Below are 17,801 nucleotides of genomic sequence, written 5' to 3' on the forward strand. Positions count from 1 at the left end.
CACACAACCTGCTCAGGTTTCTCGGGGCTGAAGAAACGCAGCTCACGTCATGCCTGGCAGCAACCTTTTTGAGGCTGTGGGGGACACAGGGGGGGGGGGGGGTGTGTCTAAGGGACCAGTTGTAGTCTCTCTTATGGTTTGGCTTTGGGGCTTTATGGGCTTTATGCTCTATTCTTGTAGCATTTTTGTATTTCTTGAGACTTGATACAGAAATACAAAGTTTTTGTTTCCCACTTTTTTCTTCCCATGGTGGAAAATGTGCAGGAGGAACTGAACCTGAGTCACAACCGACCTGTCAGCGATATCTCCATGGCAGCCATCAGCTTTGGTTGCCGTAAGCTCAGGTTAGGCTGCATTGCATTCAGTGCATCGAAATCCTGCTGTTCCTTTCGCTCTGCATGTGATGCAGCTCTGAAAATAAGCGTCACATGACAGGACTTTTCATACTGACATTAGCTTGAGTAAGTAACTGGTAATGGAGTTCTTTTACAGATTAATCAGAGGAAACAGTATACAACAGTTGCATCTTGCCTGTACTCACCTATGGGGCTGAAACATGGAGGCTAACCAAGAGAGTTCTACTTAAGTTGAGGACAACCCAGAGGGCTATGGAACGGAAAATGGTAGGGGTAACATTAAGAGATAGAAAGCGTGCAGAGTGGGTCAGAGAAATAACTCAAGTTACCGACATTCTAGTGGAAATTAAGAAGAAGAAATGGACATGGGCAGGACATGTAGTGTGAAGAGAGGATAACCGATGGTCGCTGAGGGTAACAAACTGGATTTCAAGGGAAGGAAAGCGCAGCAGGGGGCGGCAGAAAGTTAGGTGGGCGGATGAGATTAAGAAGTTCGCAGGGGTCAAGTGGATGCAGCTAGCACAGAACCGGGTTAAGTGGAGAAATATGGGAGAGGCCTTCGCCCTGCAGTGGGTATAATCAGGCTGATGATGATGATGATGAAAAAGCGAGCAGCTTAAGCAGCATGGTAAAGGGCAGTTAAGAAACATTGCTTGTTTTTATTTTTCTTCTTTTTTATATGCATTGTGCTGCTGCTTTTGAGACGTGTAGGTTTTATCCTATTTGTAGTTCTCTGAGTCAGCATGATGTGTTTTAACTTCACTAAACTCAGATGTTGAGTCTTGTCCTGCTGCCAGGTGGGGCCTCAATAATTACAGAAATCAATTAGAATGGTGGCTACAGATCTGGACCATGAGAGGGAAATAACTGGAAGAATATGAATGTGGAAAGGAAGGGGCACAGTTGGCGGTACTCTCAAATCATTATCGACAGTTTACCACTATCCTCTGTGAGAAAAGTATACCGGGCATCCCACTTAAAATGGATCAGGGTTATAATAGTGGCACCGCTGCATCAGCACTTGCAAAAAGAGGGAAGTGAGCTGTGCATGTGTCCACCAGAATATGCAAGGGGTTCGTCTAGACCTGCAGCCATCTCTTTTGTCCTCGGCGCTTGCGTCGTCATCTTCTATAGCAGGCGCCGCTCCTCAGTAAGTGTAGCTGCACTGCAAGCAACATGTTCTTCCAAATTGAAAAGAATTGACTGTTAAGAGTCGTATAAATTATTGGCTAGTTGTTTTGATGCAAAAGCGTTTCTTGCCTCCCAAGTGGCATCACTAAAGCATGTCCTCGTGAATTGGCACTTAAGAAAAAAAAGTTAGGCCAACACCAGGAATCGAACCACTATCCTTCCGTGTCCCTGCCAAGTGCGCTAGCCCCTACTCTCTGCCAACTTCCTGCAACTGTGTCCGTAATTCTCCTTCTGTACTGTGAAGACACTAAGATTTTGGGAGAAATAAACAGATAAAAGCATTTAATATAAGGATTAATAAATATGCAGTAAAAGTACAAAATGAAATATAATAAAAATAGCATGCCAAGTGTCGCAACAGCAGCAGCAACTACGCTCACACTTTTGCATTTCTCTAGTGCAGGCTGTGCTTTGAAATTTTTTTGTTTTGCCCACTTGAGTAATTAGTCTGCATTAGCCTACTTTGTAAACATGCCTTAGATGCTCAGTTGTGATGCGAATAGGAAAGGGTTCAAAGCACACTCTTGCAAGACGGATTCCCAGAAGTTGCTCACAATTATGTAACATGCTTTCCCACAGAAGCATGTTACATAGAAGCATTTTACATTATTTTGTGCTGCCCAGCAACATCTGCATATTTGTGCTCTCAAATTTTATAGCTGTAATGGGACCATGTTTATGCCAACCGGCATAATGTAGGAAACTTAGAAGCATCACATTTCTTTAAATTGCTAAATGACAATGTTAAAAAAAAAAGGTTGGCATAAAATTCGCAGTCACTGAAAAGCATGCAGGTTTTATTTCCTTATGTATTTTGATTTTGCAAAATCAACTCTTTGTCAGTATTTTTTTTTATTTATTATTTCCAGGAAATAGGATTCACAAGCACTAGGCTCTGACTAGACTCAAAATGAGACCATTTACCACTACTAAATTCGTTGTATTTGATTAAGACGATAATAAATATTGCAGTTGAGATGTTTCTCAGTCATGCAGTGTTCACAAACAAAATTTTCGAAGAAGGGTGTATATTGAAGTGATGGTAAAAATTGTGTTTTGTTCATTCTTATTTTTCTAGTTCTTTAACATTGTCATACAGAAGGTTAGATCATTTAATTTTAAAAGCGTCTTTAGGGTTTGTGCAAATGCCATCTTTTTTTTTAACATTGGCACTTGGAAGTAGCGAATTCAGACAAGCAATATAATATCTGTATCTTAGTCTCCCACATTATGCTGGATGGCGCAAGCATGGTCCCATTCTATTTGTTAAATCTGTGGGCACTGATTTGCAGATGTTATCAGGCAGTGCATTTGTAGGTAGCGTTCCAAGCCACTACTTACGTTAGACCTCTCGCTTGATTTTATGCTTTCGCTTTCAGACTGCGTGCGGTGTCTGAGAGGTCGTGCAGTGCTTGCTTGGTGTAATCTCACACCCCCTCTGTGCTTACACCCCACCTGATGACGACGGAGGCAATGTGAGGGACGTTGTGAGGGCAGTCACCTGATCACAGATTGGTTATACAGGCAAATGGTCTTGAGACGAACACATCACAGCTATGCTGTAAAAACCACCGGTCATTAAATGTTCCCCTGCATACTATGCCTTCTTAAACACAGAACACAAACTGCTACCAAGGTGAAAGAAAACATTCGAGCATAGTGCTTTTTGTCAGTAATTTGCTGTCTGTACACTACGAAGGCATTCTAGGTAGCAATAAGTTTATCTTCAGATATCAAGAAGAAATTTACACTGCAAAACCATAAAACTTATTTCAGACGAATTTAGCATTTTATATATGGGAAATGCCAATGTAAAGAAACATTAGTGTGAATGTGGCTTTATTTTTTTTTTTTTTTCATAATTATTTTGGGAAGCAATGTGAATTGTTCATAGAAATTTCCTTTGAAACATTGGTGTGTAGTGTGGCGTATAAAAGGTTTAAGGACCCTACAGCCATAATCCAGGAACCCATATGGTCAGTGCACTTCTGCTGTTGTGCGTGCACAGAGTACTTGCCATCAGGTTGTGCTTTTAACTGCAATGTGCGATTGGAAATTGTAGTCTTGGAGAAGTGCAAGCATGTTCTTGAGCACTAAATTGTCGGTTTTGTGAGAGCATCCATTGGAACCTTATTCATTGGAACTTTATTCATTCGAACATGCAGTTCATTCAGACTGATGATTTGGTCTTGTTGACATGAAGTGCATTAAATTTCTACTCTTGTTTCAAGCTCGGCATAATTTGAAAAAATTTTCGGTTCCCTTCAATATTGCATTATTTAGTGTTGTTCATGTGTTGATGCTGTTCCCCAAGGTCTGCATATGTATTTATTCCATGTAGTGGATGCCTTTGGGACCTAAGACGTGCAATGTGTTTTTCAGGACCCTGGATCTTACGAACTGTGAGAATGGCATCACAGATGCTGCAATGGTGCATGTGGCAAAGTTGCCAGAATTGAGGCATCTCAAGATCAGCTACGTCGCCAAGGTATGCCCCCTCTTGGCAAAGTTCTGCTCACCTTCTACTCTGCTTCTATTGTTCAAGTGCCGCCACTGTTAAAATGCCTTCAGAAAACCTATTGTGGATAACTTGTGAAGTGAGTGAAGCCTTGTGTGGTAAAGTCTTATTTAGAGTAGCCAAGTTCAACCCCTGGATGCATGACCTGGTGGTTCCCCACTGTTAATTTTTGAGTTTGGACATTGGAAGGTCAGCAGATGTCGGCTATACAAGGCCCTAGCTCTGTCACCAGACCTGTCACCAGACTTTCTGAATTTAGTATAGTACAAGAAAATTTTCATAATTACTACTCATGAGGGAAGGAAAGCTTAGGAGAGGCCCTCACAATCCAAGCTGTATAGCACATATTGGGGCACAAGTCAAATGCTTTAGCAAGCGCTACTGGGATTACTAGGCACTGCCTTGTCTTGCGTGTGTCACCCATATTGACGGTGTTGTTCAGCCAGATAGAGTTGGGAATTCAAATTTTTATGCTGTGCTTGCGTATCGCGGATGGTGCAAGGTTTTGGAGACCTACAGTGAGCGCTGAGCTTTACTGTTGCACATTTAGTTCATTCGTTATGCCATCGTAGCAGATTTTGAAGCTTGCGACAGCTGGTAGCAGCCCAGTGCAGCCAGAGGTCACCTGCTCGCTCTGATCTTTGTGGAACTATTGCCGCATGCGCAAACATGCTGAATGTTGTTGAAACCATGGAAATGCAGCAGACTTGTGGCCTAGTGAGGGTGGAGCCCTTTCGTCGGGCTTCAAAAAATGTGATGTTGTGGCCTCTCTTTAAATCTTTTTTTTTTCTCTATGTTACTCGTTTTTTATTATTTGCACACTGCAGCCACTGCCTGATAACCATGGTTGTTAACTTTAGTGGAGCCGAAATTCATGTGTGTGATCACTGCATCAGTGACTCTGCATTAGCGCATAGATATGACCTTTGCGAACTACATAGTAAACTAGGGTGACTGGTTTGACTGTGCTTAATTGCTTTCTTGCTGATATATATGTGCACTTGTATCTGTGGCTTTTTTTTAACCTGTTTATTTCTTTTTTTTTTTTTTTTTTTTTCTAGCTTTCTTTCCTATTCATTTGTATGCACAGGTTCGTCCACTCTGAGGATAGACATGCGAAGGTGTTGTTGCTTTCTTCTGATTGCCATCCGAGCTGACCCCGCATGGAAGTGTAATGGAGGGCCGTGCAAATCAGCCCTCTGGGCAGATCATTTTTCAGAGTGCAGTCGTGCCATATGCAGTGGCGCTTTCAGGGGAGCAACCACCTACCCATGTGCCCACTCTAAGAGTGGATGATCCTGTGAATATTTTTTTTCGAGGTGCTTCTATCAGGATCTGACATTAACATTGGTTTATAATATTGAAAGTGCAAATTCATTACACATATAGTTTCGAAATTGTTAAATATGTAGCATCGGATTTCAAATTTTCTTTTTGTTTTCTGTGTCATCAAGTCTCCCGTTATTTATTACTTATGTTCACGTCAAATACAATAGATTAGTCAAAGTAGGGATACTAAATTGTGATTGACACTGGTAGCGAGATTCCCTGGTTGGCATAGCAGTATGAAATGTAGCCCAGCAGTCACATGGTCATGAAACTGCTGTGCCACTTTTGTCAAACTGCACGAAGTGGCCAATTCTGCTTCACGATGTTGCAAAATTCTGCTTTCACATATTTTGTCGGGCCATACGTAAGTTGAGGAGGTCATTGGCAAACTTCTCGGAGAACAAAACTGAAACTGAATATTGTGCTCCAGCCCGTGTCACCTGAACATGTTGCTATGTATCCGTTGCTGGACTCCTTTCAGTGCGCCCCTTTCACAGATAGATGGTTCTCATCTATCATGATGTCTGAGCCAAAGGTAAAAGCTCAAACATATGACCTACCATACATTATGGCGCGTAAGTTAGCCCCTCAACTCTCAGCCCTTGCTGGCAGTAAAGAAGAAAAAAAAACTTCAAATGTTAGTCGTGCGTGTGACCTCTCCCCCTGTTTTCATGGGGATGGCATTGTGGCATGCATGCAGCTGAAAGCAAATAATGCATAAGGATTCAATCACAAAGCCTGCAGTCGGAGACAAATGCAGGTCAAAAGCGATGAAGCGGAACCTCATTTCGCCTTCCAAAGTTGCATGTGGCCAGCCGACTAGTGGTGAACCAAACTGCCAAAAATCATTTCGGATTCTAGCCCAAGGTTAGTGGAAGATCGTGCTCACCTAATAAAATGAATGGCAGTGTGAGCGAGCTGGGTAAACAGCTTGCATTTGTAATTTTCTTTTAGTGAAAACGAGTTTGCACAAGAATTAACTATTCTTCTTTTTGATATGTGGCACTGCGTGCATCTAGCTTGCTAAGAATGGGTGCCACCACAATGCACATTCTACCCACTCACCAATCAGAACTACCATAGGTCCCCAGAATAGCTCCCATCCTTCAATTTCCTAAAAATTTTTTCTGGGGTAAGAACAAAAAAAAGTCAGCTTATGCGCAACAGTATATACGGTAATTTGTTGGGGGTTGCAGAAGTGAAACATTTTGTGGCAATGGAGTGGCATCTGTGACTACAAGCTGCCAGATCCTGGTGGTTTTTGGTTGAGAAATGGGTGTGTACTTATAGCTTTCCACGACAGTGCCATAGAAGGAAGGGGTGTGCAGACGTTCGAAATTTCTAATAAGTTTATGAATGGGTATTCAGTTTGAACTGCACTTTTGCTATTGGAAATACTCTGATAAATATTCAAATATTGTGGATTTCTGAAAACGTCTTCTTTTCTCCGTTTTGCAAACTGTCTTGTTGCAATTTAACAGAAGTGCAGCACTCCTTGCCCTTCTGGGGGCAACTGCAAATCTCATTTCGGCATTTTTATCGCTTGCAGTTCATCGTCAAAGCCAGAATCATTGAAAAAAGACACAAAATAGTGGCTGCGGACATCAGTTTCAAGGATATATATATATTTTTTCTGTGTGTGTACTTCTGTAGTGCGTTTTATTTTTTCCAAACAGATATGACATTGTGTTCAGTAGCACATTTTTTTAATTGGCTCAATTTAATGTTTTTTCTTTGGTGGCATTTGAGCTTACGAATTTTACTTTTTTTTTTGGTGCTACTGTAGCAAACAACTAAACTTGCTTTCTTTAAGCATCAAAATTTTTCTACAAGCATTTTATTTTTTTCTGTCTTACAAGTGTTAAATTTTTCACGAAAAGAATGGGCATCTGCATTTTTCCTGCTATCAAAGCTTTAAAATGTTTCTACAAACTGTAATCTTTTTTTTTTTTTACAAATTTTGCTAAAGGAGTCTAATGTCACTTGCAAGACTGAATGTATACATGGTGTTTACAATCACACACCGTTAGAAAAATTTATATTTAATTGTGTTCAGTATTTTGTCTAGGGTGGTGTAAAAAAAAAAAATATGTATCTTTATGCAAATTTAAAATGAATAAAATCTGCCATCAAAAATTGAATTCAATATCAAAGAAAAAAAAAGCAATTCTAGAAATAGAAATGCAAATGTTGTCCTTGAAATAGTTGATGGTTTTTGCAAAGGAATGAAACAAAAAATTATGGCTACATGCTTAGAGATGTATGAAATTTGTAATGTGTTCTTTAAAAATGAGTGACTAAATGAAATTCATGACTTGGTATCACTGGCAACTGAAAAAAATTTTGTGGGTAGTAAGATTTTATGGGTAGTAAGATATCATCAATTTGGGCTTCAAGAGCCAAAACAAATGCTTAAATTATCCAAAGGCCAAGTTATAAAATGCCCCTACCCTGAAAAGTGCTGAAAATTAAAAAATTGTTACCTCACTAGCTTTGCCACATCGGTCAAACATAGAGCCCATGATAAGGGTGCATGTTTTAGCATGATAGAAGAACAATGCGGACAGAAGCGAAAAAAAGAAAAGTGTACACTTTCATCGGGACGGAGGGATTGCTTCCAAAGAGGAAAAGGAATGACCAGCGATGGCATGCGCAAATGATGCGCAGCTAGGTTTGGACAGCTTACAAATGCGTGGCTGCAGTCGCTGTGGGCTGATAGCAAAGCTCAGGAACCGAAACTCCACAGCCAGGCTGTATTTTGTCATCACACCTGCCATTACATGCATGCCTGAGATGTGCAGTAGATGAGATTTCTTGCTCGGTCACTTGCACTGCCGGAAGTATCTCCATACCTCCCCAATTTGGGAGGCGTCCCATGTGAAATTCTGCTAGTGCACCTAGCTGCGTATTTTAGTTTGCCATTACGAGATTGCATAGCTCATGCTAAGAGTTGTGAAGGTGACGGAACAAGTTGTGAAAGGAGCAAACAAACAAAAAAATAGGGGGGGACATAAGCTTCGCCATTAATGTTATGACACAGCAGCACTCACGGTTTCAGTCTGCCGGTCCCCTTGTAAATGCTCGTTTGCGTACATGCACTTTCTTATTTCCTTAGTTGCTGGTTCCTTAATCTGTACCTCTTTAATCTGACATATATATAGTACTCATTAGCTTGCAGCCATAAGCTGCCACATTAAATGAAAGATCACTTAACATAGAAAGGCCTGATTTATCCAAGCTGAATGAATGTGTCAGTGTGGCCTAGGAGTAGCGTGTCTGACTCGGGATCTAAGTGTCCCAATGGGTTCGATTCCCCTTTCATCTCGAAGGAGCCGCCAAATTTGGCTACTTTTATGCTGCACTTAGTTCGAAGCAGTTTGTCGACCACCTTTTTTTCATCAAGTGTGGTATGTGGGAAAGCCTAGCATTGTCCGAATGGGGTCAATTCATGCGATAAATGAAGGACAACAAAGTTATGTGGCCATCTTTATACTGTTTTCGTATCTGTTTGCTTTAAACTCAATCTTTAGATAATTTACCGACATATTATGGTTTTGCCATGGTCTGATTTATGAAAGTTGGAAAACCGCGTCTGCCGGGGCGAGGGCCCCCAACGCCTGGAGCACTAAAAATCCGCGAGGCAGTATTCGGCTGCTACTGAATAATCGGAAATTTTTTAATATTGTATCGAGTTCATGAATCAGGTATGAACGGAAAAATAAACTGATCGATTTGTAGATTTCGAATATTCATGTGCCTGCCCCCCCCCCCCCCCCCCTTCTTTTTTTTTTTTGTTTTTATGCATTCATGCACTGAGGCAGAATCTCCTGCCCTCTTCTTGTGTTGTTGTGTTCATGTGGAGCCACATTGTGTGTCTGGCAGTGAAGCCTTGTGCATATCCTGTGGACTTTTCTTGTCTTTGGTAGCTCACTGATGCTGGCATCAGCAGCCTCTCGTGCCAGGGCCACCTGCTCTCAGTGGAAGCTCGTGGGTGCACACTGCTCACCGACAGAGGTTGGTGTCTCTTCCTATCTGGTCCGGCTTTGTAAACCACTTGATGGGGGTCAAGCACACACATTGGGGAACTGAAAAGTGCATACACACACAACTTATTTTATTCGACCAGAAGTATGCACCGTTTGCACTTTAAAGCATGTCATCTCTCTGCAAGGTTCAGTATATCGTTTGCTTTACACGAGCAGCGCAAGCCATGATGATTGCAAAGGGGGAAGAGGGGTATATAATAACAGGCCTAATATTGTAATTGCTTTGTACACAATTACCAAAAAGGCGTCATCACCTACCCAATTCTGCAGCACTTGCATCATTGTGTGTGGCAGTGTAGTATTTGTGAGTGCTGTCCTTTCAATGCCCACATTGTGTTCATCCATTTGCACAGTTTTGTGAATTTCTGCTGAGATTTGTCTTTGATGTTGGGAATTGAAGCAGCCCTATTAGCACGAATTGTTTTAGTTCAAGATGTTTGCATGTGCTCGTGTCAACACAATGCGCACCTCGCACTGGGAAGGGCAATCGATTTCTTTGGATGTACAGTGAAAAATCACATTTGCTGTGCCAATCAGCAAGTCAGTCACTCAGTGCCTTCAGAAATTGTGTATACCCTGTTTTGCCTGCACAATAGTTATTTAAGTATTGCACTTCCAATAGCGCACCAAACCTGGATACTACTATACTACGATACAGCTTTAAAGAATTGCAGTTGCTAACTACAGATAGGGGTACGCGGCGTGAGTATTGCACCACTAAACAGTAGCAAGAATCAGGTTTTAATATTTGACAATACTAATCAAGCCAGAGGCATCGAAATTCTTGTGCTTTTAATATGCTCTGACAGTTAGTCTTTTATTTGAGTAACCAAACATCCCCCAACGACGAACTACTTTTTGTTGCGGAAGAATTGTGTTTGTCTGTTACTGCACACTTATGTTGTATTCAACTGTACTTGTTTTCTTGGTTTAAAAAAAATTGCAAGGGTTCAACCTGAACCAAATATTGAGCGAAAGCATTCACTGCGGGTGACCGAGCGTTCTTCTTCTTCTCTTTTTCTTCTTCCTCAGCCCACATATAAAGCCCCGCTTTAACCAACCGATATGAACATGCCTTAGTGGCCTATAGGGGTTACGTGAATGCCAGGGTGAATGCAGGCTGATTCTGACATAACCGTCCCATGTGAAACGAGAGACCCAAGTTGGCAGCTCCAGCCAGCTTGGGGTCGTCTAAAGGTCAAAGGTAAATGGTGGTCACTGCCGTTCCACGCTGAAGGCTCAAACTGCGAGCAGTATTGCTTTTGCAATAAAACTCCCAAGGGCCCCCAAGGTAGGAGCCCAGGTGGTAGAAGTTTCTGGAGCCCTCCACTACGGTGTCTCTTATAGCCTGAGTTATTTTGAAAAGGTACAAACCAAACCAAAAAAAATATATATTAACGGTCCTATTCTTCACTAATCCCAGATTATTCCACTGCAGGAGTTCATTTTTGCTGACCCATATTCTGTTTCTGTAAACAAAGGTGATCGCATTCTCTGTGATTGGCAGGTGTACACTGGAAGGTTCGACCAATGATGACTCCATTATGTGAGGTCATAGCATCGTAACAACCCAGATAGCATTTGACGAGTAAGATATCCAAAAGGAAAATGGTCATTCAAGCATGAGCGCCGAATTAGCTGAGTGCAGAATTTTAGACCAGCCAGTGCACACATGCTCATTAGTCCATATATACCAGATTTTTGGCCACGATGATGATAGCGTCGGCTAATTCCTTTGTTGAGGGCGGAATCGTGTTGGTGTCTCAGCCGGAAAAGAATGTTGGTAGAAAGAAAGACATATAGCATAGGAAGTACACCAAGAAAGCGGACCACCCGTGCACATCCACATGTACACAAACACACACGCGTGCGCGTATGCGGCCGAGATTTTCACAACTAGCAAAACTGTGCTACACCACTTGGCGAGCCTCCTCTTCGTCGCCGCAGAAGCTCTACGCACTACTATTGAGCACGGGCTCCACCACTGGAGCGGCTGGCACTGGTGTCGACTTTGGGGAGGAAGTGAGATCAAGTGACTCCGCTTACTGCTGCTAAAGCAAGCGCTGGATTGAATTTGTGCATTTTACAAGCTAAAAGTCGCGGTTTTCTCTGCAGTTTTGCTTTTTAAAGTTCTAGCATTACATACTTTCATCTTGCATCGTTGCTGTGGTTGCTTTAGTTTATTTAAGCTGTTGACATGATCTGTTACAGCTCTCCATACGCGGTGGAACCCGGCGCACGCTTTCATTTCTATCCAAAACATTTGCTGAAGGAAGCTTGGTTAAACAAGTTGCCAATGTGTAAACAAGTTAGTGGTCATTCTTGTGTGTGCAACATGCGTTCCATCGAGCAAGATTTCATCTATATGGAGTTGGAGAGTTCTATAAGTTGCGTCCGGAGGACTGGACTTAAAGTTTTCGTTCTTGCGCTTATCACTTGTGAACCTAATGAAGTCTGATTGCTGGCAGGATAGAAATATACCGGCTTCTTCGCCGAGCAGTACCTACCCAGTGCCATATAGTGAGACAAGCTTCTAGGAAAGCTGAAAGAACTGAGGCTGGATGGTATATATCTGATGGTATGAATGTACTAACAAGGTACAGATTTTCAGCGAGGAAGCTTCCTCTTCAGAAGTCTCAATTGGCTGAAAAATAACTCGTTAGCTTTGCTTCCTGCTGATAAATATGGAGGTTTTGTTGTTTTGGACACGGATGCATATGTATCGAAAAGTTCCGATGCTCTCCTCGCTGTGTTTGGCAAAACATGGCGACGTTAAAAAAAAGGCAGCGCTGTGTTTTGTGTCCTCCTTTCTTGTCCCGTCTTTCGCGCTGCAACTATGGAAAATCGTCGCCAACACGCCCAACAACTTGCTTTACCTACCTAGAGCAAGGAATGTTCATCCGAAAGTGGGGAAGTGTTAAATGTCTTCTCATTGAAGGCATTGATACCCTAAACTAAGCGTTTCTGCTGCCATGCGCAGCGATACACGTTGTGACTCGCCTTACGCTACTTCAGCAGTAGTTTCAAATAACCAAGAAAACAAATAACTACGCATACCACTATTTGCTCACGTAATGGTCAACAAAACTATGCCGAAGGACAAACACCCACCCGAAGCTCGAGTGGCAATGATGTGGTCAGTGTACAAAAAGGAGCACACCTCTGCACAGCTGCTTTAAAAGATTGCACTTCATCCCTAGTGTAAAACATGACTATTCAAGGATCAGCCGAATGGCACCGCTTCTGCCGGTGCTGTTCCAAGTGCCCCGCATCTGTCACCAACTGAGATCTCCGTTTCTCTACCAGAGAAATATGTTTATCAAGTAAAGCAGCAATATAGCGGCACAGCACGTGATTTTCTCAAAATGATTGCCATGATTTATGACCGCTTTTTTCTGACTGGATGTGTCACATGTTCACTTTCCTTAACAACAGCGACAACCTTGCAGGTGTTCGGCGTCGTAGCGGTAGTTCAAACTCGCCGGGTTACTCTTCTGCAGCTCACATACCTACTCTGCGAAATGCCTTCTTGCCGAATAGAGTTGGCTTAATACCTCAAATAGTCTTCAACAGGCCTAGATTGAAGTGTATATGAAAAAAATAAATTCTACATTAACGCGCAACTAAACTGCCTAGGAAAGCATCACACAGCAGCAGTTCAACGCACATTATCCCACTTACTGCATCACGCGGTGCATCCGAGAGATGGCGCCACGGTATGTCCCGGCACCCAATAGTGCATAAAGAAAGTAAAATTTCTATAAAGAAAGGTGTTAGGCAAGGAGACACGATCTCCCCACTACTATTCACTTCTTGCTTAAAAGAAGTATTCAGAGGCTTAGAATGGGAGCAGTTAGGGATAAGGGTAGATGGAGAATATCTCAGTAATCTGCAATTTGCTGATGACATTGCTTTGCTAAGTAACTCTGGGAATGAACTGCAAAGAATGATTGAGGCCCTAGACAGGAAAAGCAGAATGGTAGGCTTGAAGGTAATGCTAAACAGCCTCCGGAAGGAACAGCAGTTTACGTTAAGTAGCAAAGCACTGGAAGTAGTAGGCGAATATGTCTACTTAGGGCAAGAAGTAACCGTAGATCCGCACCATGAAAGGAAAAAAACAAGGAGAATAAGATTGGGATAAAGCGCATTTGGCAAGCACTCCCAGGGTATGACTAGCAGCTTACCGTTATCGCTCAAGAGGAAAGTATACAACAGTTGCATCTTACCTGTAATTACCTATGGGGCTGAAACTTGAAGGCTAACAAAGCTTGTTCTACTTAAGCTGAGGATAACCCAGAGGGCTATGGACCGAAAATAGGTAGGGGTAACATTAAGTGATAGGAAGCGCGCAGAGTGGGTCAGAGAAATAACTAAAGTTACCGACATTCTAGTGGAAATCACGAAGAAGAAATGGACATGGACAGGACATGTGCGAAGAGAGGATAACCGATGGTCGCTTAGGGTAGCAAACTGGATTCCAAGAAAGGAAAGCCTTGCAGGGGGCGGCAGAAAGTTAGGTGGGCTGTTGAGGTTAAGAAGTTCTCAGGGGTCAAGTGGAAGCAGCTAGCACAGGGCTGGGTTTATTGGAGGAATTTAGAGGAGTCCTTCACCTTGCAGTGGGTATAGTCAGGCTGATGATGATGATTCCCAGCTGAGCCATTGTCTGTTTTGGACAGGATTGAGGAGGAACCAAGCACCCGTGGAAGAGTGGCGGCCTCTATGGCCGATGTGGAGAGTCGAAGGGCGAAGGGAATGCAAAGCGATGTAGACAAGTGTCAACATCTGGCGCAGCGGTGTAGTTCTTGGTGCCGGCACACGCGCTAGGAACTCTACCAGATTAACTATCTTCTCCCTTTGCAATATTGTTATTGATGATAGTAAATAAAAAATATATGGTTGGTACTGCTTCAATTAACAATATTTTTTAAGTGCTAATAGTGCTTACAACAAGAACACGCGAGCATTTTGGAAACCTCTCTGACAGTCCCTAGCACACTTATGGAAGTTCTGCAGCCTTGACTGAACTGTGATGGGCAATGGGAGTTGAAAATGTAGCCATTAAATGCATTCCTGCATGCATTAAAATTGTTTCCACATTGTTTCTATGCATACAGATGGGCATCATTTAGCCATGCCGTTGTTTCGAACTGTGCATTGTAATTGGGACTCTCCTCACAGGGGTGCTGGCTTTGGTGGAGCTCTGCCGGGATCTACGGCTGCTTGATCTCAGTGGCTGTGTGGGTGTAACCAATGAAGCCTTGTCAGGCTCTGTGGCCATCGTGAATGAACGTCCCCACCTGTTGACCCTTATCGTGGGAGGTAAGTGCAGCCAATATGCAAGTGTGTGACATAACCTCCAAACAGCTTCACCCCTTGTAGCACCATTGCTGGGTTAGGTCATATGGGGTGGAGCTGTGGTGGCCACCTTTAAAACGGGAGAGGTTTCTAGTCATCATATTGACTACAAGCACTCCGCCGTGATGGTGCAAGGTTAGAGCACTCGACTACTGTGCCCAAGGATGCGGGACCGAATCCCGGCCGCGGCGACTGCTTTTCGATGGAGGCGAAAAGCAAGGCGCCCGTGTGCTGTGCGATGTCAGTGCATGTTAAAGAACCCCAGGTGGTCGAAATTTCTGGAGCCCTCCACTACGGCATCTCTCATAGCCTGATTCATTTTCGACATTATACCCCTCAAACCAAACTATTCACTACAAGCATGGCTTGAATTCAGTCCTTGTGTTGCTTGCAGGTTGTTTCCTTTGTAAATGTTCTCTCTGGCAGCGGCTTGTGGAGGAGCACTGATTCATCTATGTTGAGCATAATGAAGGGAGTGAAAATAGATGTATACATGCAGGCTTGAAGGACTGGCAGAAAGGTGTACAAAGGTGCAGTGGCATTTGATGCCCCGTGAGGATACCACTCCCTGTGCTCGCAGCACCGCATGTTGAGAGCCTCAACACAATCATATTAGCATAAAAAACAAAACTGCATGATAAAAGGAAACTGTGGGCTTTTTTTTTTTCTGGCTAAATATTACTTGATCTGTGATAAATAGCTTTCTTTTTCCTCTGAGCGTGCCACCTGCATTCATAAGGTAATAGAGGGTGTGCATTGGGTGCAGCGAAGCAGTGTACGCCATGGAATTGTGGTCCTGCATGCTTCTATACTGGCATTGAACTGCGAGTAAATCTCCCTAATAGTTAACACTATTTGCTTGGCAAGTACAGTTGCCTGCAAACTTGGCACTAAAGCTCTGTGCATAGCTTGGCCCGACAATAGCAACATAGAGAAGTAGCCTCTAAGTCTCAGACTATGCTGTACTATGTGTTTGCGGCAGCTGAAGATAGCATGTGCCCTCCAACTACCCTAGCATGGTCTTAGACCAAGTGGCTAACACTCAGCTGTAATAAAGTTGTTTCCAGGGCATACACAATGGAGCATTAGTTATATTGATCTTTGATACTGTAAAGGGGCACGAGGCAGTGTCGACTGAGCACAGCGCACAGGCCAAGAATGGAGAACCCGTACTGAGCACTCAAGCAACGAGCCCTGAGAGCGGGAACATGTGCCAGTGAAACATTTCGTTCACCTCGATGTCATTCTGTTTATCTGTAGCACAGCCCCCCAGCCGCAAAAACACTGCCTCCAAGTAGTAAGATTAGGGCTTGTGCAGCCGGCATGGCACATGCTAAGGGTTAAGTTGCGAGGAGTCTTGTGCTGCCCAGGGGTACCGTGAAAACGGTGCTAAAAAGTGCCCTCTGGGTATCTGCTGTGCAGTGCAAATCCCTGGCGTCTGCATCCGAATGCATGCAGTCGGTATGAACCCACAGCTTTCATTTGTATTACAGCACAGATTACAACGAACTTAACCCCTTAAAAGCTTATTACGAGCTCAGCTCGTCACAAGCGATCGGCACTTTTTTTTGCTTATGACGAGCTGTGTTTCAAGGGGCTTTTGGCGAGCCCAGCTCTTGAAACGGTACTTTACCACATAAAACATAGATGGCAGCACGGGTCCCATCGTTGGCGTTTTTCTTGAATGCGATTTTGAACACTAGATGGCGGAATTGCTGCATCCCGTTTCCCGCGTTTTCTAAAACATGGCATCATGCCTGCGTGGATCTGGTGCGGGAGATTATTTTGCGTCGGATGATAGCGCAAGTGATGACGATGCCGTTTTTTGTTCAAGTGAAGAGGATAGTGATGACATTTTTACCGACAGCGAGTCAGAAGCGGAAGACAGCAGCAATGACTCGATGGCGAGCTCCCAAGAATGGTGCCAGATAGACCTGGTGGTGCGAGAATGCCCTCTCCTCAGTGCCATGCTTCGAATACTACCACACGGATAGTGGTCTCATCTAGTTTGAATGCATCTAGAAGCAATATGGTGCATCTTTTGCATGGCAATCTAAGCCACTTTGTACTATCTGTACTTTCTTTCTTTTTTTTTTTTTCTTTCTTTTTTTTTTCTCAGTGCTCCTCAAAGGTGTAAGGTATGGAGTATTACACAAGGGGGTATGTAATGACGAATAAAATATAATTATCCGCCAGAAATTGTTTGTGATTTTTTTTGTTTCAAACGCGTTACTGAAATTTTACGTAATAAAAAAATTTGGCAATTTAGGAACATAACTTTTTTATCTATTTGGCCCTTTAAGGGTTAAGGCGCTGAAAAAGTTTCACAGTTGCCACGATGTGACAGATGATATAAATGGCCCAATGTCTGGCATCATACGACGAGCAGAATTGGAGGCGAAGTCTAAGTGCGCTGCCACTCGATGGCCAGGCGTGTGCCGTGCCCAAGTGGAGCTGTACGAAAGCTTTACATGCAGCTAGGCTGATGTACATGAATACACAAAAGGGATATAGGCAGTACAAATAACCTCTCTGAGGCGCAAACATATCTTCCAATAGGCCCCTAATCGCACAGCCGTGCATAGGCCTCTTGAGTTGCATTCACTGCATGTATGCCCTTGAACTTTTATGTTTGTCCTACGCTAATTTTTGCCTTCTACGCCCTGTTCAACTGATCAGTGATGATCTGCGGTGGCTGCTTTTCGATGGAGATGAAAAGCAGGATGCCCTTGTACTGTGGCTGTGCACATTAAAAAACACCAGGTGGTCGAAATTTTCGAAGCTCTCCACTACGGCATCTCTCATAGCCTGAGTAACTTTGGGATGTTAAACCCTACAATAAAAAATAAAAAATCATCAGTGATGCATGGAAATCTGGGAAATAGAGAGTCCATGAACTGTAAAGTCGCACAGTTGTAGCTAAGACTGTGGCAACTTCAGCAACGTTCGAATAATGCCATAGCAGGAGTTTCGATGCTTGTCTTTAGGTAATATTATAGATACCAA

General features: G+C 43.1%; 1 protein-coding gene across 1 annotated transcript in view; it reads left to right on the forward strand.

Annotated features, from left to right (window-relative positions):
* The window catches only part of LOC146197691 (putative RNA-binding protein EEED8.10), a 70,941-nt gene that overhangs the window by 39,962 nt on the left and 13,178 nt on the right, over window positions 1-17,801 (forward strand). Inside the window, exons 15-18 of the mRNA XM_084599591.1 lie at window positions 265-344; window positions 3,930-4,035; window positions 9,321-9,408; window positions 14,619-14,759. Coding sequence (XP_084455717.1) covers window positions 265-344; window positions 3,930-4,035; window positions 9,321-9,408; window positions 14,619-14,759 — 415 coding nt within the window. The remainder of the gene's footprint in view (window positions 1-264; window positions 345-3,929; window positions 4,036-9,320; window positions 9,409-14,618; window positions 14,760-17,801) is intronic.

Source organism: Amblyomma maculatum, chromosome 3 (genome assembly GCF_055883805.1).
Source record: "Amblyomma maculatum isolate TAMU_Amacu chromosome 3, ASM5588380v1, whole genome shotgun sequence".
Lineage (NCBI taxonomy): Eukaryota > Metazoa > Arthropoda > Arachnida > Ixodida > Ixodidae > Amblyomma > Amblyomma maculatum.